Source organism: Henckelia pumila, chromosome 3 (assembly GCF_033568475.1).
Source record: "Henckelia pumila isolate YLH828 chromosome 3, ASM3356847v2, whole genome shotgun sequence".
NCBI classification, from domain to species: Eukaryota; Viridiplantae; Streptophyta; class Magnoliopsida; order Lamiales; family Gesneriaceae; genus Henckelia; species Henckelia pumila.
Window position 1 is genome coordinate 149213938 of NC_133122.1, and position 18490 is coordinate 149232427.

General features: G+C 32.3%; 2 protein-coding genes across 2 annotated transcripts; both read right to left on the bottom strand.

Annotated features, from left to right (window-relative positions):
- Window positions 1-4346: 4346 nt before the first annotated feature.
- On the bottom strand, window positions 4347-10720 carry LOC140887417 (DNA-(apurinic or apyrimidinic site) endonuclease, chloroplastic). The gene is made up of 12 exons (XM_073294660.1): window positions 10626-10720; window positions 10383-10539; window positions 10172-10257; window positions 9866-9942; window positions 9454-9705; window positions 9022-9251; window positions 8637-8747; window positions 7581-7718; window positions 7442-7489; window positions 6983-7063; window positions 6507-6666; window positions 4347-4715 (listed from the first exon to the last, which is right to left on the bottom strand). Exons 1-12 carry the CDS (start codon window positions 10718-10720, stop codon window positions 4594-4596), a joined length of 1557 nt encoding a protein of 518 aa, XP_073150761.1. The 3' UTR covers window positions 4347-4593.
- Window positions 10721-12025: 1305 nt separating this feature from the next.
- On the bottom strand, window positions 12026-15582 carry LOC140892026 (glycosyltransferase-like At2g41451). Its single transcript, XM_073300752.1, has 11 exons — window positions 15175-15582; window positions 14486-14635; window positions 14170-14222; window positions 13976-14084; window positions 13735-13869; window positions 13607-13651; window positions 13314-13501; window positions 13081-13222; window positions 12902-12948; window positions 12685-12772; window positions 12026-12563 (listed from the first exon to the last, which is right to left on the bottom strand). The coding sequence occupies exons 1-11, from the start codon at window positions 15505-15507 to the stop codon at window positions 12360-12362; spliced, it is 1494 nt and encodes a 497-aa protein (XP_073156853.1). The 5' UTR covers window positions 15508-15582; the 3' UTR covers window positions 12026-12359.
- Between the last annotated feature and the right edge of the window lie 2908 nt (window positions 15583-18490).

The following is an 18490-nucleotide window of genomic DNA, read 5'->3' on the forward strand; positions in this document are numbered from 1 at the left end:
GTCATCCAGGTTGAATTGGATTCGCTAAATAAACGTAATGTTTTTGGACCTATAGTCCTCACACCTGAAGGTGTAAAACATGTTGGATACAAATGGGTTTTTATTCGAAAGCGAAATGAGAAAAATGAAATAGCAAGATATAAAACTAGACTTGTTGCATAAGGTTTTTCTCAAATGCCTGAAATTGATTATGAAAAAACGTATTCTCCTGTTATGGATGCAATTACGTTTCGATATTTGATTAGTTTGGCCGTGTCTAAAAATTTGGAAATGTGTCTTATGGATGTTGTTACAGCTTACTTATACGGATCACTTGATAGTGATATATACATGAAAATCCCTGAAAGATTTAAGATGTCTGAAGCACAAAGTTCAAAACCCAGAGAATTTTATTCTGTAAAATTGCAAAAATCATTATATGGGTTGAAGCAATCCGGCCGAATGTGGTATAATCGACTAAGTGAACACTTGATGAAAAAGGGATATGTAAATGATTCAATATGCCCTTGTGTTTTCATTAAGAAAACAACATCCGGATGTGTAATTATTGCTGTATATGTTGATGATTTAAATATCATTGGAACGAATAAAGAAATTCAAGAAGTTATGATGTACTTGAAGAAAGAATTCGAAATGAAGGATCTTGAAAAAACCAATTATTGTCTGGGTTTGCAAATCAAACAAAAAGAATGTGGAATTTTTGTTCACCAGACAAATTATACAGAAAAGATCCTTAAACGTTTTAATATGGATAAATCAAATCCATTAAGTACTCCAATGGTTGTAAGATCATTAAACATAGAAAAGGATCCATTTCGTCCATGTGAAGATGATGAAGTTATTCTTGGTCCAGAAGTACCATATCTAAGTGTCATTGGTGCCCTTATGTATCTTGCAAACTGCACTAGACCTGATATATGTTTTGCTGTAAATTTATTGGCAAGATTCAGTTCATATCCAACAAAGAGGCACTGGAACGGAATTAAACATATATTCCGTTATCTACGAGGAACGACAAATTTGAGACTTTTGTACTCAAAAGACACCAATCAAAGTATCATTGGTTATGCTGATGATGGATATTTATCTGATCCACATAAGGCACATTCCCAAACCGGATATGTATTTACTCGTAGAGGCATCGCAATTTCTTGGCGTTCACAGAAACAAATACTAGTAACAACTTCATCAAATCATGCTGAGATTATTGCGCTATATGAAGCAAGCCGTGAATGTGTTTGGCTAAAATCAATGACACATCATATCCAAATTTCTTGTGCATTATCAGTAGACAAGAAGCCTGTGACGCTGTATGAAGATAATGCTGCATGTATTGCTCAAATGAAAGAAGGATACATCAAAAGTGACAGAACCAAACATATCCCCCCAAAATTCTTTGCCTATACTCAAGAGCTTGAGAAGAATAAGAATATTGATATCTGTTACATTCAATCAAGTGAGAACTCATCAGATCTCTTCACAAAGGCACTTCCTACGTCAATATTCAGAAAGCATATATATAATATTAGGATGCGCAATCTACGGAATATGTGAAAAATCACTCATGTTAACATGAGGGGGAGTTTACGTGGCTGCACTCTTTTTTTCTCACTATGGTTTTTATCCCACTGGGTTTTTCCTAGTAAGGTTTTTAACGAGGCAGTATAAAACATGTAATGAAGACAGTCATCATATCACGATCATCATCACAAGGGGGAGTGTTGAAAAATATATTATTATTATGTTGAATATTGAATATTGAATGTTGAATGTTGAATATTGAGTTGTAAAATGTGGAAAATTAGTGTGTGATGATGTAGATAATGATGTATTAATTTTTGGACTAATCTCAAATGTGGATCTATAAATAGGTCTTCATTTGTGATGAAAAATACAATTGAGTTGAGAGAAAAATATTATAAAGTGTAGAATTTGATAAATTTTGAGTTTTGGAGTATTTACTTTTTACCGTAAATTTTTACTTTTTCACAACAAAAATAAGATCTTTTCTTAAAAAATAAGGCTTAATTTTTTTAAAATAACTTATTTTGACAGCTTATAAGTTGTTTGACAAAAAATTTGCCAAACAAATTGGAAGAACTTATAAGCTCTGAAACAACTTATAAGTTGTTTTCAAGAGCTTATAAGTTCAGCCAAACACTCTCTTATATACTAACTTACCAATAAACATTGAAATTTGCTTTAAAAATATATAACTTGCCGTAAATTAATTCCTATATACAAGCTTTATATATATATATATATATATATATATATATATATATACACACACACAAAAGATGATAACTTCTATTTGTTGGAAATTTATTTTTTTAAAAATTAAATTGTATATCTATTTTAATTGAAGTATATTATAGTAATTGTTTTCGCAAACTGTATATCATTTTTTGGGCGAAAAAATGTGTTCTTTAAATTCACAATAATGATTTTTCAAGAAACAACCTTTTACCAAAAACAAATATATTACACTGAGTGAGTTAAATTTAATTAGTAAGATCAAATAGATTACACAAGTGAGTTAATTTTAAAATATTTTCCATTCAAAAACAAATTAGCATCATAAATTATAAATAAAAATGAAAACAAATTATTTAAAAAAAATATTATATTAAATAAAATTCATATTTTTTATTGATTATTTTCCTTGTGTAGGACCGTATTGAATTTTAAAATAGAATACACAAATGAGTTAAATTTTAATTTTTTATTACCATTTTTAGCATAAAACAAATTACCATCTCAAATTTAAAACAAAAATGAAATTAATTATTTTAAATTATATTAAAACAAAATTATTTAATTTTTTGTGTCTTTCAATATTAAAATAATACTATGTTCTAATCCTTTATGATATCAATGAAATTCGTATTATTTTATATATTTTATTATTTAAATTTAATATATTATTTTTTAAAAATAATACGTATGAACTAACTATATTATGTATTACTTTCTTTATTCTAATTTTTTATTTTTAATTTAAAAAATATAAATATGGGTGTGTCATCTTCTTGGTGCGAATTTCTCTTTTCCCTCCGTTCTTACAATAAATGGCATAAAATTTATTTTATAATTAAATATATTTTAAATTGAGTTTGGAGCAAGTGAGCAAAATGTTTAAAAATCCAAGGCTATTAATTTTTCAAATGGGTTTTTGTGACAATCATGATTTTAACGGCAAAGTCGGATATATTTAACCCCTAGAATCTCAAACGTTTAAAATATTTTAGTTGGAAAGCTAAATCAATATTATTTTTTTTTAAAATCAAAGCAAAGTCAAATTTCAAACAGGTATAGTCACCGTTTGAGGCTTGACGCTTGAACGTGATAATATATATATATATATATATATATATATAAACATAAAAAAAAAAAAAGTCAATATACAAGAAAAAGTCAATACCTAATTGAAATAAAAAGAAGAATCGGACGCAAAACTAATGTTTTTCTAGAAAATCCGCGTTTACAGGGTCAAATCAGTTTGGACGTACATAGTTTTAAGTCTCGCATTAATATGTAAGAAATTTAAAATGTAAAAATAATTAAAAAAAATTGTGTTCTTACATATAGCTTAGGCGCATGTAAAGATTATGGGTGTATTATTTACTTTTATTATAATTTATATTAAAAAAATTTGAAGACTTGCTTGTGGTTGAAACGAGATAATGGGCATGACCCCCAAGAAAATGATGCAACCCACTATGCTTACAAATTTTTTTGCTTGCTTTGCTTTGATTAATCTTTACACTAAATATTCTCTCCATTAGATCAGATCAGTCCATGTGAAAATATGTCATGCAAACATTTTTCAAAGAGTTGAAAGTATATACATATATATTTTTGATATGATGCACACCCGCTGTTGTCACATGTATGAACACCACTGAGATGATGTCAAACTATCGAATGTAATAAAACATATCAAAATTGTATTTCCAATAGATAGATGTTATCTCAACGTTGCTCACATAGATGTCTACGAGTGTACAACATATATATCATCAAGTATAGAGCATAATTTAAGTATCTTCTTTATAATCTGTACATTTGTATGAATTCTAGCACATTCATGACCGAAAGCAACAAACTTTATGAACCGGATTGGGCCAATCTAAATGAATTATGTCATCTTATATGCAAAATGAAAAAGAAACATCATCAAAGCACAGGTAACCCTGAAATAATATATGCGCTTAAAGTGCCAGATTTTTATTTTTTAGATCCTCTTATTTCTACGGCGGAATCATACTGTAATATGACGGTTTCGCCCTCATACACATCGGCTGCATCAAACCAAAAACACAGTTGTTTTGGCTGAGGAATTTATCACTCATTTTCAGATGGTTGCACCAATTAGATGTTTTATTTAAATAACAAACAAACCAAAATTGATTCCACAAAAGGAGTTGAGAATCCTATTCAATAGCTAAGAGTTTCCAAATGTTACTAGCCGTTTCAAGAATGCGAGCAAAGGATCATGGATCAAAATGGCCTTCAATCTTCCTGAACCTATAATCTAAAATATATTCAAATCCTCCATCGAGGAAGAATCGGGCTGGTTCACGCCCGGCCTTATAGTTTGAGAATGAGGCCAATAGGACAATGATCACTTCCAGCAACATCTGGGAGAATATATGAGTCGTATACCTGGTTGGCAATTGATTCTGAGGCAAGGAAATAGTCTAGCCGCCATCCTAGTTCAAACATGATGTATTTTTTAGTTAAAAAACAGGTAGAAAGAGCCGAGCATATTCGTGAATATGATGCGAAATGGTATCCAGGAAGACTTTGACAACCGTATCCCGTGAAAAACAGTGGCTTCTGGGATAAATATTAGGTTCAAATCATTCTAGTATTTGAGTTGATACAACCGGAAAAATGTGAGAATCGGATATACATATGAAAGCATAAAAGCAGAGACGGATCTAAGAATTAGAGCTGAGGTGAGCTTATAATGTAATACATTATATATTATTACAAAAAATGTAATATATACATATATATTAATTTTCAGCTGCCCAACCATTCCTGTCCACCTCGTCCCCGATCACTGAAACCCGGTATCGGGTTTTAATTGTTTTTTTTTAAATTTTTCGTATCACTAAAACACGATATCGAGTTTTAGTTGTCGGGGACGAGTTGGGCAGCATTGGTTGGACAACTGAAAATTTATATATATATATAACAAAAAAAAATCATTACATTATACTATTAAAAAATCAAAAAAACAGTTTAGTCTCTTTGCGATTTTGGTCATGTTTCAATTTTAATCTACTAACTTTCTTTCTTTTGCAATTTTATTTATTTTCATACTTTGCAATGACATGAAAATAATGCAGTGTTGATGTGTATAGTGTTACACTAGCACTTCCCATAAAAAGAACTAGAATTGCAAAAAATGAAAAAAAAATTGAGTAAAACTGAATTTTGATAACACAGATGACCAAAATCGCAAATTGACAAATTTACAAGATAAAAAAAAACAGTTTTCCCCCCCAAAAATGAAGTTCTGGGCTAGAATTAAGGAGATGGGTTGGGCTTGGGGCGTGGAAAGGGTGAGCTTTAGTGCATTAAGTAAAAAATATACACAGTTAATAAAAAAATTGGGGTAGGCAAAAAAATTGGGGTGGGCTAACTGACCTAAGCTATATCTATCATCGCATAAAAGTCTGATACATTCACAAGCTCTGACGTCATTGGAACAAATGCAAAATATTGGTAATTTACCCCTTGACTAAAACCGTGTCCAAAACAAACAAGTTAAAACTCGTTCATGTTTTTAAATTGATAGCATACACCTCCACGCCAATAGTTTTATATGATACAAGCACTCCCGCTAAGTTAAAACTTAAAACTCGTTCGTGTTTTTAAACTTATGGCATAAAACTTTCTACTTCTAGGTAGAGTTCAACCTACTATATGATATGTGTGCTTCAAATGAGCCTATACATGAAATTACCCAGAATCAAAGTTCTCAAAACTCGAATATCATTCTAAACACAACAAAAATATAAAAATTTCACTTCTCCCTTATCTTATTAATTTATAGCACCCAAAAGCTTCAAATGTAATTATAGAGAGATCGTGCTATAAAACCAGAAGATAAACATATTTATGTTATTGTTAAATGCAGGACATTTTTACGGTTGATCACTATGATATGAAGGTAATTAAATGTACTGCCTTGTATTTAGTGAGTGCACCATAAAATTTTTAAATAATAAAATTTTCACATAAAGTTTTAACTTCTTTGGCATGACACAAGGGGCTTATCTGCTGTTTACCCTCAAGGCAAACCCAAACTAACTAGAGCATGGTTGAACTTAACCCAATGCTTAGTTCAGAGTTTTAGTCATAAATTCGAGATCAAAGCAATCTCTCTCCTATCCCTCCTAAGGTTAGTATATACAGGTAACTCTCTATGGAGGTAAATAAAGCTCAAGTGCATAAACGTATGGAAGTATATGGCGTACAAAATGATATACCTTTGTTGGTTTTTCGCCCACCATGCTTGTAGCCCCAATATGTATAACCAACAGTGCCAGGGTGCTGATTCCGAAAGGTATCAACAAAACCTTTATCAAGAAAATTCGTTTGAAATGATTGTCTCTCTTCATCTGTAAAACCTGCACTTCTTTTGTTTCCCTGAAAGAAGATATAAGAAAAGTCTGTATCACCAATTCCGCTGAACTAATATATTGTACAAGAAACCTTCTTCATTGGATAAAAGAAACTTCTCAGCTCATGGCTGATGGCAAACAAGAACTATGACAAGGAAAAGTATAAAATCAATCCCTCCACCCCTATACCAATTCATCCAATTACTCTCAGAAGATTTTGAGAATGCACGACTCCTCCTTGATACATTATTACATTAATAAGGGTAGAAAATGGAAAAAAGACCGAATCAATCAGAGTCTAGTTTCAAAAATAAAATAACTCAAGAGTCTAATCAACTCACAGCTGGATTCCATATATCAATTTCTTGATGGGCACAATTCAAGTCACCGGTAAGAATAACAGGCTTTGACCGTTCCAGATCCTGCAAAGTATATATTCAACTTTGAGATTTAACTTGTATTCCTATGATGAATCGAACATTGAGACCACCGGAAATTTTTTTTAACATTATTCAATAAAAAGTCTCTTCCTCGCCTTCCAAACGAAGAGGAACTGTAACATGATACTAAATACAAATTACGAGAATAAATTAAACACAAGCAGAATTGATTTTTTGGTACATGATTACATGACCAAATTTACTTTGTAGACAAAATTCAGTTTCAAAACCAGAGTTGAGGATACATGCATATACATACACACATATATATACACATATCAACAGAGTTCGGAAATAACAGGATCACAGAAAAGGAAGAAGCAGGTTCTAAGAATAACTCAATAATTAACTAACACTTACTTTCATATAGTTACTGAGAGAAGGATCCCATTGTGTTATCCTGTACGACTTAAGAACAGAAATATCAATCAGTTTCACTCCAAGAGAAAAAAAAAGAAAAAGAAAAAAGGTGCATAAGAAGTTAGCAGATGTCATGTACCAGTCGTTTGAGACCATCACCAGAATTAGGAACATAGCCACACAATAAATAGAAGTTATCAAACTCCACTGTCACGAGTCGCCCTTCACCATCATGATCAGATAAGCCCAAACCATACCGAACAGAATGTGGTTTTATCTTCCATAGAGAAAAAAGTGACGTGAATAATTTGATCAAAGTTAATACATTAAACCAAGATCTTGCTTTCTGGATTGCGGTTTAATGTCGTGGTGTTTGTGTACTGATTGAAGGCGTCTTGGAGAATGTTTTAAGTAACTATTCATTATTATTTCATTATATTGTAGGGTTCTCATCAATATGCTCAATATAAAAAATTATATTCTACAAGTCAGCCATCAACTGCCTCACTTAGCCCAGCAAAAATAGCATAATCAGAACAACAAAAGGACTCAAGCTCAATTTTTCAGATGATCTACTTTATGGCACAAAAAATTCAAAATTCATGACCTATTTATACATACAGAAACCATAAGAAAAAAGTAATTCTCCATTAAATGATTAGAAAATCAAAACAGTAGGGTAACTTTACGAGCATTCTTGTATCATCAGGCAAAAGAACATAAAAGCAAAATCCTGTGGGCTAACAGTTGTTATTTTGGGCAGATTAATCTGGCACGCGGATATTATAAGCATACAAGTTGTTACTGATTCTGCATTAAAAAAGAAAAGCCAGCAAAAGGGTTCATGAAAAATCAATTTGAAAGAAAGCACAACAAGAAATTATCAGGTCCTGTGTTAAAAGGAAAATAATATCATGGTTGAGTATTCACCTACGAGACAAAAGAGGCCATAAAAAAACTCTTCAAAAGGATTTGGTGGCATTTCGTGAATCATAGAAGCAAGAAATGTTAATTTAAGACTTACCAAGGAAGCTATATTAATATGATAGGAGGTTTAATATTTGTAAAACCAAGCTTCAATATCTCCACTAGTGGAAGAAACCAAGGGAAATGGATAAATTTCCAACATGATCGGTAGATTCATATGAATAGTTATGAAGAACAGTTATATAGGGAAAAAAACAAAAGAATTTACCCGTGAGATGATAGCCGTCCCTGAATAACCCAGTTTCGACACACTACATGTCCAATAACTATTGTCATAACCTTCTAGTAGACTTAGTCTGATTGCTTCAACATCTTTCTCCTGTTCAGGTAGTAAAAAGTAAAATAATACCAAAATGCTTAATAATCCATATTCAGCTTGAATAAGCCACGATAATCCGCATATCCAACAAGAACTAGGCTTGAATGTCAGAGTAGTTCTAAACATAAGAAAGATTAATACAAAGTAAGCAAGCCCCATAGATCTCAAAATGCGTGGCTTGACACCACACCTGATAAAATTTTGTGATTGTTCCGCCAGTAATTTTCTCCAAGTTTCCAGCTCAATTCTAACAACGAAAATAGCGAGACCTTGCCTGTAGTTTTGTCTCTTGCAAGCACAACACATCAAAAGTTTCTCTTTGTGCAAGTTGCAGAGCAGAAAAGCTTTCCAACTTCAATAAAGCTCTTAAACCATTGACATTCCAAGACATTAGCTTCATATGTGCCGTATCAGCAGCAATAGGAGGTGGCCTCATAGTTTTCGGATTGTAGGCCATCCATTCTTTTTGTGGCTTCTTGTGAGTAAGAACAGTCCAAGGTTCATCTATAGAAAGATCAGAATTGACATGATTCATAGTATGTACAATACTGGTCCTTGACAAAACTTTCTTCTTTGCTGTGACAGAAGTTTTTTTTTCTGATATTGTTGTGGAACTATCAGGGCTTTGAAGTGCAAAAAGGGCACAGCATAATGATAACAACACATTTCCAGGTAGACAATATAAAGAAATAGACAAATTGAGCACCTTTCATCTCGGTTGATGTAACAACTAGCTCTTTTCCAGTTGTGTGTTCCAGAGTTATGCAGTTGCTCTTTTCAGACGCCTGTTTTATTCTTCTGTTTGTCCTTTTACCAGCAGACATGTCTAAATCCTTGTTGGTTTCCTGAGCATCATTCTTTTCCAGAATTTCTTTAGCCTTTCTCTTTGAATTAGTTATAGTAACAGCTGGCATATCATCAGAGACTACCGGATCTTGTAGATCAGAAGAACCTCCACCTGCATTCGAAGGATAATCTGCAGCACTGAATGACCGTTTGAACACTAACTATGATACTAAAATGAGGATAAGTATAAAATAGAAAATAAATAAATAAATAAATAAAAAGGGTTCGACTTACTTAGCAACCAACACATGAAATTAAATTCTAAGAATTACCATCTTGACTGTCCAGGAAACCCTTCAGGGCAGACAAAAGTTCAGGCTTAGCTCCTTTGGTAGGAATCCCGATACTCCTACAAATAAAAAACCAATTGCAAAATAATTAAAATCTCAACAACTACAGCAGAAGGCCAAAAACTAGGAAAGAAAACGTGAAGTAGTAAAAGCGCCTGAATGCAATAAAATTTGTGGAGTTGAATATGTTGACTTTTTTATAATACTAAAAAATATCTCAGCATGTGGTCTTCCACCATGCATCTTACATGTAAAGAAAAAAATATGTACACAGCTAATAACTACTACCTCAATCTTGATTTAATCTGTTGCAAAGTCATTTTCTCTATATCCACAGAGTCATCCCCAAGAACACCGCTTTCCCTGATACTCGCCTACATTTTGACCAAAACCATTTAAGAACTCAAAACAATAAAATGTAATCATACGGGAAAAAAAATGAGGCATTAACATATGGCGCAAATTGATTTATCATGCACTCTGATCGCAAAAAGGTGACCTTGGAGGTAGTCTTTTCATGTTTCGACACATCAACGTTGGGTTTATCACCCAAATTATCTGTAGCTGATACTTGTAAACACCTTCTAGTTCCCATTTTCAAGTTCACATAAACCGGGTAAAGTAATTTCGAGCTCCTACATTTGACTGCAGGAGAACTATAGAAATTAAACGCAAAATTAAATTGACGAAAAACGAAAATCAAATGCAGATGATATACGATTTCACCAGAATCACTGCGTACCCCCAGAAATTTGAATTTCCGAACCCTAATTTGATAGATTGAATCATTCGGGGGGAAGAGAGCGTAGATGGAATGGCGGGAGATAGATGGTGCATACGGACACGGTGGAATCGTTGATGTGGCGCCAACTTGGACTTGGACCATCTTTATGCTTGAGTATTTGAGTTAAATGGATCTTTTAGCCCAATATATTCGGCCTTAAGGCCCAATTTTATTATTAAAAAAAATAATTTGCATAATTTAAACTAATATCTCACTCGTTTAATCACCTGCACCTTAGGGTGCATGAAATCTGTGTGCGACCACGAAAACCCTACTGGGTTTTCGTGGTGCAAAAACAAAAACAAAAATCACTAAAACCCGGTATCAAGTTTTACTGGTCGCACACGCGCGCGCTACTAAAATCAACTATATTTTGTTTAATTTCGAAAAGAGAGTTGAAATGTTTCTACTTCATCTGAAAATTTAAATTTATAGATGTCTCGTAGGCCATAGCTGTCTGTAATTAGAATTTAATCATGGTTATAATTAGAATTTAATCACTTTCATAAAAAAATGTATCTAGTTATCAAACAATATATGCATGCAAAATAACAACCATGTTAAATTAATTAAAGTCAATTAAATTTGGTTTAGTTCCAAAAAAGTAGTTGAAAGGTTTCTATCTAATCTGAAAATTTAAAATTTTATGTGCCCAACAGCTGTCTGCAATTAAAATATAATCATTGTTAATTAAATTTTTTATCTAGTTTGTGCGACTAAAATTGCATTTTTAAAACAAATTAATAGACAATATATGCAGAAACCGGAAATACACCATTTTGTTTTGGAATGTGTACTGTTTAGTTGTCCATAATTTATGTTTTATAATTGTCTTCACCAATTTAATGACTTTTAATATTGTCATAACTTAGCGACAATAATTAATAATTTTATGAATAATACATAATTTTCATCCAAAAAAATATTTTTCCTTTTTAAATTAAAATAAATTTGTGCGATGTGTATAAAACACAACAAAAAGTGCGTTTGGTTATAAAAAACAATTCAAAAATCACTTTATAAAAAAATGATTTTATTAAAAGTGAAGTGTTTGGTTAAAAAATTTGTTTTAAAAAAACACTTAATTAAGAGTTATAATGTGTGGCTTTTTGACTTCTGCTTTTACTTTTATTTAAAATTTTAAATAAAAACAACATTTATCCAAATGTCAAAACTATTTGTGATTTTTAATATTTAAAAAAATTGAGCTCGTTTAAGCGTTTTTTTACAAAAATTTTATGCAAACACAAACTTTAAGTTTTTTTCGCTTATAAAAGACTAAAATCAATTTTAAAATCCATGTTCAAACGGAACCCATATGCCCGAAATAAACCCGTGCAAAGTTCTCAAAATTTTCATTTAAAGCAAAAAATATCATCCCCATTCATCTCAAGAATAGATCAAAAAGAATATACAATTAGGATGGATAGTAACAAAGAAATCCCGTGCCGTGTATCTCCCACAACATAACCCTATACAAGATCGTTGGGCCATCTCCTCCATGTGTATCATAAAAATCAAATATTGACACCTTCTTGGACCAGCTTCGCACGGGGCTTGTCTAGTGCAATTTACTTAATTTTTAAAAACTATTGCGTTAGTACGGGGTTTACTCAATGGCTAATGCGTACCCAAAAACAGCAATTGCGGCTTCTGGGGTCATAAAAAAAATAAAAATAAAAAAATCAAATATCACGTAGATGAATCATGAATGTCATAAGAGGGCGGCGCCCGCGGTGGAACAGCTGGAAACTCAAGAGCATTCCGAGCATTGGTTTGATCGTTTATCGCCCTGGAATACGTGTTGTTTTGGGTATCAGCGGATGGATAGTGCGAAAAACTTGCTTTAATGACAGAACTGAAAACTTGTGATTTCCTTAAGCTTTGTATGATCACCTGAAAGTATATACATGATTTGAAAAGGTAGAAGCAAAAAAAAAAAAAAAAAGTACATTATATTTGACATAATTAATAAGTACTAGTTATCTTGTAGCTTCTTCACAATTAATGGAAGTACCATTGGAGTGTGTATTCGGGTCAGCACGCCTTCTTTCAAGAGTTTTGAGTTGAGTTCCCTATCGTCCCAAACAACATGATCATGGTACCTGCGGAAGAAAACAACGGTAAGGGACGAGTTTTAGAGATTTGGTGAGCTAGCTAGCTAGGCTTCTTGATTCTGCAAGTCTGAAATAATGGAAATGTATGAGCAGGGGAGATATATAGTGATTAATCACCAGCGAAGCATTTCTTCCTCTGTTGCAATGGACGCGATCACGAAAGCCTGCGGGCGTCGAGTTTAGGAATTAAAAACAAGACCAGATCTATATCCCTCCTTTTCCCTCGAGTTTAAGTATGGAAACTTCGTTTGTAAAAATATTACTGCAAGATAACACAATTTGAGCTAGGAACTCACAGCTCTATCAAACTCTAGCATGAAGCATCTTTCAATGTCTTCCCTTGTAAGTTTACAGCGGCATCGATCCCGCCTCGAAGTCAGGTCTGAAAACTTGGCATATGTGTAGTGCAAAACCGCAGCCTCGTTGAAACTGATCTCCCTTTGGGAAAGAAAGAAAGAGTAGAACAAAACAGAAATTTTGAAAATCCGACTTGTATGGATTTTTTTCTTAACGAAACCAACACACATACTTGGGAATCTTGTTGTAATTGTGCCATCTGTGTGCTCCATTGGGACGCAGATGTTGCTGAATACGAGCAGCAGATTTCCCATTCCCGTAAGTAAGAAAATAGTTGGGATTCCCATGAGACGCCTCTATGTAATTTCCAGAGTAGACGTCTCTGGGAACATGGTCTTGATTCTTCTTGAACATGGAAACCTGAGACGTTAAATATCGATGTGAATTATATAAATTCACCTTCCAAAGGGATTAATTGATTGCAGGAAATCATTCATTCATTCATTATATTATATATATTATAACCTCGCTGAAAGGTTCTTTGATATCATCTTTTTCCACAATACTCTCCTGCGCGCACAACAAAAAACATCCTTATATATAAACCATATTCGATCATCTTGATTGATATCATTTGAAGAGAACTCACTCACATAATTTGGAAAAACAACTAAGTCGACGTCCTTAGGAACGTCGAGCAACAGGCTTTGGACAGAATACTGGCTGCTCCCAACAGGATGAATCAGTTCATCGGTGTCGACGTGGATTATCCAATCCATACCAGCTTCCTTGCACATTATTATAATACACATGATCAACATTAGCTAGCTAGCTAGCTGATCAAGCAGCGATCGATACTCAAAACGTCGCAGGGTCGTGTTTAGGAGGACATACCGTTGCCATTACAATGCCCATTTCCATATTGAGCGTCTGATTGACGAATAACTCATAGTTGCATGGTTTATAAAAGAAATGTGACAGCCAAGTTTCGTTCCAGATTCGGCTAAGGATACAGCAGAAAAAATATAGGCTGAGTAGTCCACATTATTTGTCCAGCAAACATGCATTTTACAGAGGAAAACACCTACCTTTTAGCTTGTTGCTCTTCTAATTCTCGCGTTCTGCGTATGACTCTCACCCCCTGCAAGAAAAAAGAAGCATTACATTGTAAGTCATGAAAAATGGCATTTGTACCCATATCTGCATATATGAGTCAAGTCTATGCTACGTCAGGAGTGCTACTTCCGGTGTAACATAAAATGATTCTACACATATAAAGCTCAAACACCGCGTTCCGACAATAGCAACAATAATAATGTCCATTGTTACTCCTCAACAATAGCATGATGTGGTGGGAAAACAAAAACAAGCTAGACGAGAGAAAGAAGGGAATCGGTATCTAACCGGGATGGAATGGAGGACATTATAGACAGCTGGTGATGCAGCTTTCCCCTCCACAAACAGAAAAAATTTGGCAACTCCAATAACCTTGTGATAGAATATCCAAGGTAGAATTTGCTCTAAGCCGGCAGAAGTTGTTGAAATGATACATATCTGACATAAAAATCCTCGATTATGAAATACAAGTTACCCTAGCTAATGAGGCCAAACAAAACAAAACTGCAAATTAATTGCGTGTGATAAACATAGGAATTAACCAACAATAATTATCTTGTTTCCAAATTGCATTTAATTTGTAAGGAACATAATAGGGTACATACATACATGTATTTTTATAGAAAAACCTCACCCATTAAAGATATTTTCATGGAAAAATGTTAATTAATTTATTAAATTTAAATTTTTTAATAAAATGAGAAAACTATTTTAAACTTATACAAATAATATAACTGTACATGTAAAAAATTTGTGAAGAAAGGGACTGCAAAATATTTCGGGGGAAAAAACTACCAAAATTTTTCTTGTTTCTAAATAGTTTTTGCCCAAAAATTCCAACAAAAACCCAAAAAAAAAAAAAAAAACCACCAACAATGTTAAAAACCTGTTCAAATCAATCACCACGTACAGAACAAACATTTCAAAAAATATAAGTTTTTTTTAAAATAAAAATAAAAATAAAAAATCCCATGCACCTTGAGTCCAAGATCCGACCCGAGACCAAACTTCCACTCCCTGTAATACGGAAACGACACCTTATCACTCTGTCCAAGAACTCCGGCGCAGTCCACCGAAGACGGCGAGGATCTTACGGGTAACGAACCCGCGAATGCAAGAGGCTCGTAGTTTCGGATAGTCGGGTCGGTGAAGTGCAGTAAAAAAGCCAGCAACGCGAGAGAGATCAAAAGGAGGAGAGTGAAGAATCCTACGGGGCGTCGAAAGGAGACGGCGGCGGTGTGTCTGCGAGCAGCGGAGACACCCGCCGGCCGCCATTTGGGAGTTAGATTCCAACGCAGATTCTGATACATGGATATATTTACATGCAAAAGAATCCTGTGTGTGTGTGTGAAACGACGGGGAAGAGACGTTACGTACTAGGATATAGCTAGGACTTTTATCGCCATATTTTTTTCTATTATTATGATATGTATCTATTTTATTTATGTATGTATAAAAAATTTAAGAAGATAATCTTGGAAAAAGTTGAAAATATTTTGGATTGTGATTATGAATTTTCAGTTATATATCTTATAAAAACTACCACGAGTGTTTGCAATAAATTGTGCTTTTGTAGAAGCGAATAATTTATAGATTATAAAAAAGTTAAAAAAAATCAAAAGTTGGTAGTGTTTAGAAACAAATGTGAAAATCTAAAAATCAAAGTTTGGTAGTGTTTGGTAAATAAGTGATTATAGCGATTTTAAGAATGATCTTCTTATTGGAATCACTTTTGGAGAATAATAATCACCGCATGACTAGCTTTTGGATTTCAATTAAGTTAAACATAAGCTAACACATAATCTAGGTTAATTAAAAAACACACAAAAATGATTTTTTAAGCCAAAAGCTAACAATCATTTTTTTAGTGATCGAAAATACTTCCTTAATTTGCATGAAATTTGTACATGTGATTGATGTGAAAGCCATCGGGTAAACTCATGCAATAGTGTGTAAGATGTTTTAGTTGTTACTTGTTAGTAATTTTAAGAATTTAAAAAATATATTTAAACTAAAAGAATTTTTTAAAAAATTAATAATAAAAAGTTATATTAAAGTTTTTAAAACATAATGTATCAAAATATGAAAGTAGTTATTTGAACGAGCGTATTAATTTATCATCAATATCGATTGAAAAAAATACTTACAAGTTACAAGAAACCAAAATGGTTAAATACTGGTTTGATAAATCAATTAATAATCGGTTAATATTTTGGTAACCGTGGAGGGGTTAATTTATATGCAGTAATTCAGTAAACGCTTACCCTTTTGGTGTAATAAGGATTTATATATTTTGGCGCGTGGCGTGTGTAACACACGTATCTTTAAATTTTATTTTTAAATATTTGATTTTTTTAAATATATATATATATAAAATAAATGGGACATAAAAGTTTAAAAATTAAGAAGCAAATATAACATGTAGTTGGGGGATTGGGGGGAGAAAATGAGTGAAAGTGATTTAGGGGTAATTCAGTTCTAACACATAAAATACCAAACAGTTATTCTAAGGTATGAAGCTATAATAATATAATATATATATATATATATATATATATATATATATATATATATGATATAGTGAACAACCACCGTGAGCACCTACATGAGAAATTTTGTACTAATTGATTGATCCGTTAATATGACACTAAATCGAATTACAATCTAATCTAATATATAAAGCACTTGTTTATTTATATTGTTAGTGAATAAGTCGAATTCAAAATTAACTATATGATAAAGTTCATTATCTAATAAAATTTATTATCTGCTTCAAAAAAATATAAAAATAATATTTATTATCTTTTCATTTTATATACTTCTTTATCCTTCGACCGCAAGTTTTGGTATACGACGCTATTGATTTATTTATTTATTTTTTTTTTGGATCAGCATTTATCATAATTCAAATCTACTATTTACGATTTTCTCAAGATAAGTTATCGTCTCCAACAACTGTTTGGAATATTGGAATATCCTCCGATAACTAGGACTGTTAATTTAAGTGTAAATTGCTCAAAAATCCCCAATGCAAACATGTTTTGCTCTGCACTTTTTAGCCACTTTTTTGTACCACATTTTTTGTTAATTTGTACCACATCTTATATGGTTTTGTATCATATCTTGTATTGTTTTGTACCACATTTTATGACTAGGGACCCCAAAGCAAAACATGTTTGCATTTGGGGATTTTTGAGCAAATTGCCCTTAATTTAATACTTTCATATTTATATTTAATTTCATTAATTTTGAGTTCGAGCTCAAAATTCACCTCATGTAAAATTGAATATAAATCAAAGTATGAAACCAATGTTAACACTAAAAGAATCATATACAATCCATGTGTGTTTGCTCGCCTGTGAATAGCCTCGACAAGTGTTGTAGGCTGCTTTCGCATCTATTTTTAAAATTGTTAATATAATATTTAATATAAAAATTTTAATAATAGTAACTTTCATCTTTGTTTACATCAATAATATAGTATTTGTTGTGAAAAAGTAAAAATTTATGATAAAAAGTAAAAATTTTAAAACTCAAAATATATCAAACTCTACACTTCACAAATTTTTCTCTCTCAATTCAATTGTGATTTTATACACAAATGGAGAGACCTATTTATAGATCTCATTTGGAGATTAGTCCAAAAATTAAAACATCATCAGCTACATCATCACAGACTAATTTTCAACATTTTACAACTCAATATTCAACATTCAATATTCAACCTTAAATAACTCAATATTCAGCATTCAATATTCAACTTTAAATAATAATAATAATAATAATAATAATAATAATAATATCATATTTTAAACACTTCCCCTTGTGATGATGATCGTGATATGATGATTGTCTTTATTACGTGTTTTTACTGCCTCGTTAAAAACCTTACTAGAAAAAATCCATTGGGATAAAAACCATAGTAAGAAAAAAAGAGTGCAGCCACGTAAACTCCTCCTCATGTTAACACAAACGATTCTTCACATATGTCGTGGATTGCGCATCCCAATGTTATATATATGCTTTCTGAATATTATCGTAGGAAGCGCCTTTGTGAAGAGATCTGATGAGTTCTCACTTGATTGAATGTAACAGATATCAATATCTTTATTTTTGTCAAGCTCTTGAGTGTAGGCAAAGAACTTTGGGAGGATATATTTGGTTCTGTCACTTTTGATGTATCTTTCTTTCATTTGAGCAATACATGCAGCATTATCTTCATACAGCGTCACAGAATTCTTGTCTACTGATAATCCACAAGAAGTTTGGATATGTTGTGTCATTGATTTTAGT

Bases quoted from the DNA above. Each gene is read 5' to 3' on its own strand.
- LOC140887417 (XM_073294660.1), bottom strand. From the start codon at position 10,720: ATGCACCATCTATCTCCCGCCATTCCATCTACGCTCTCTTCCCCCCGA. The intron at 10,540-10,625 runs GTACGCAGTGAT...TAATTTCTATAG, and splicing joins GGAAATTCAAATTTCTGGGG to TTCTCCTGCAGTCAAATGTA. The intron at 9,252-9,453 runs GTGCTCAATTTG...ATCTTTCTATAG, and splicing joins TACATCAACCGAGATGAAAG to ATGAACCTTGGACTGTTCTT.
- LOC140892026 (XM_073300752.1), bottom strand. From the start codon at position 15,507: ATGTATCAGAATCTGCGTTGGAATCTAACTCCCAAATGGCGGCCGGCG. The intron at 14,636-15,174 runs GTGCATGGGATT...TTTTTATGTCAG, and splicing joins GGTCGGATCTTGGACTCAAG to ATATGTATCATTTCAACAAC. The intron at 13,652-13,734 runs GTGAGTGAGTTC...TTGTGCGCGCAG, and splicing joins TAGTTGTTTTTCCAAATTAT to GAGAGTATTGTGGAAAAAGA.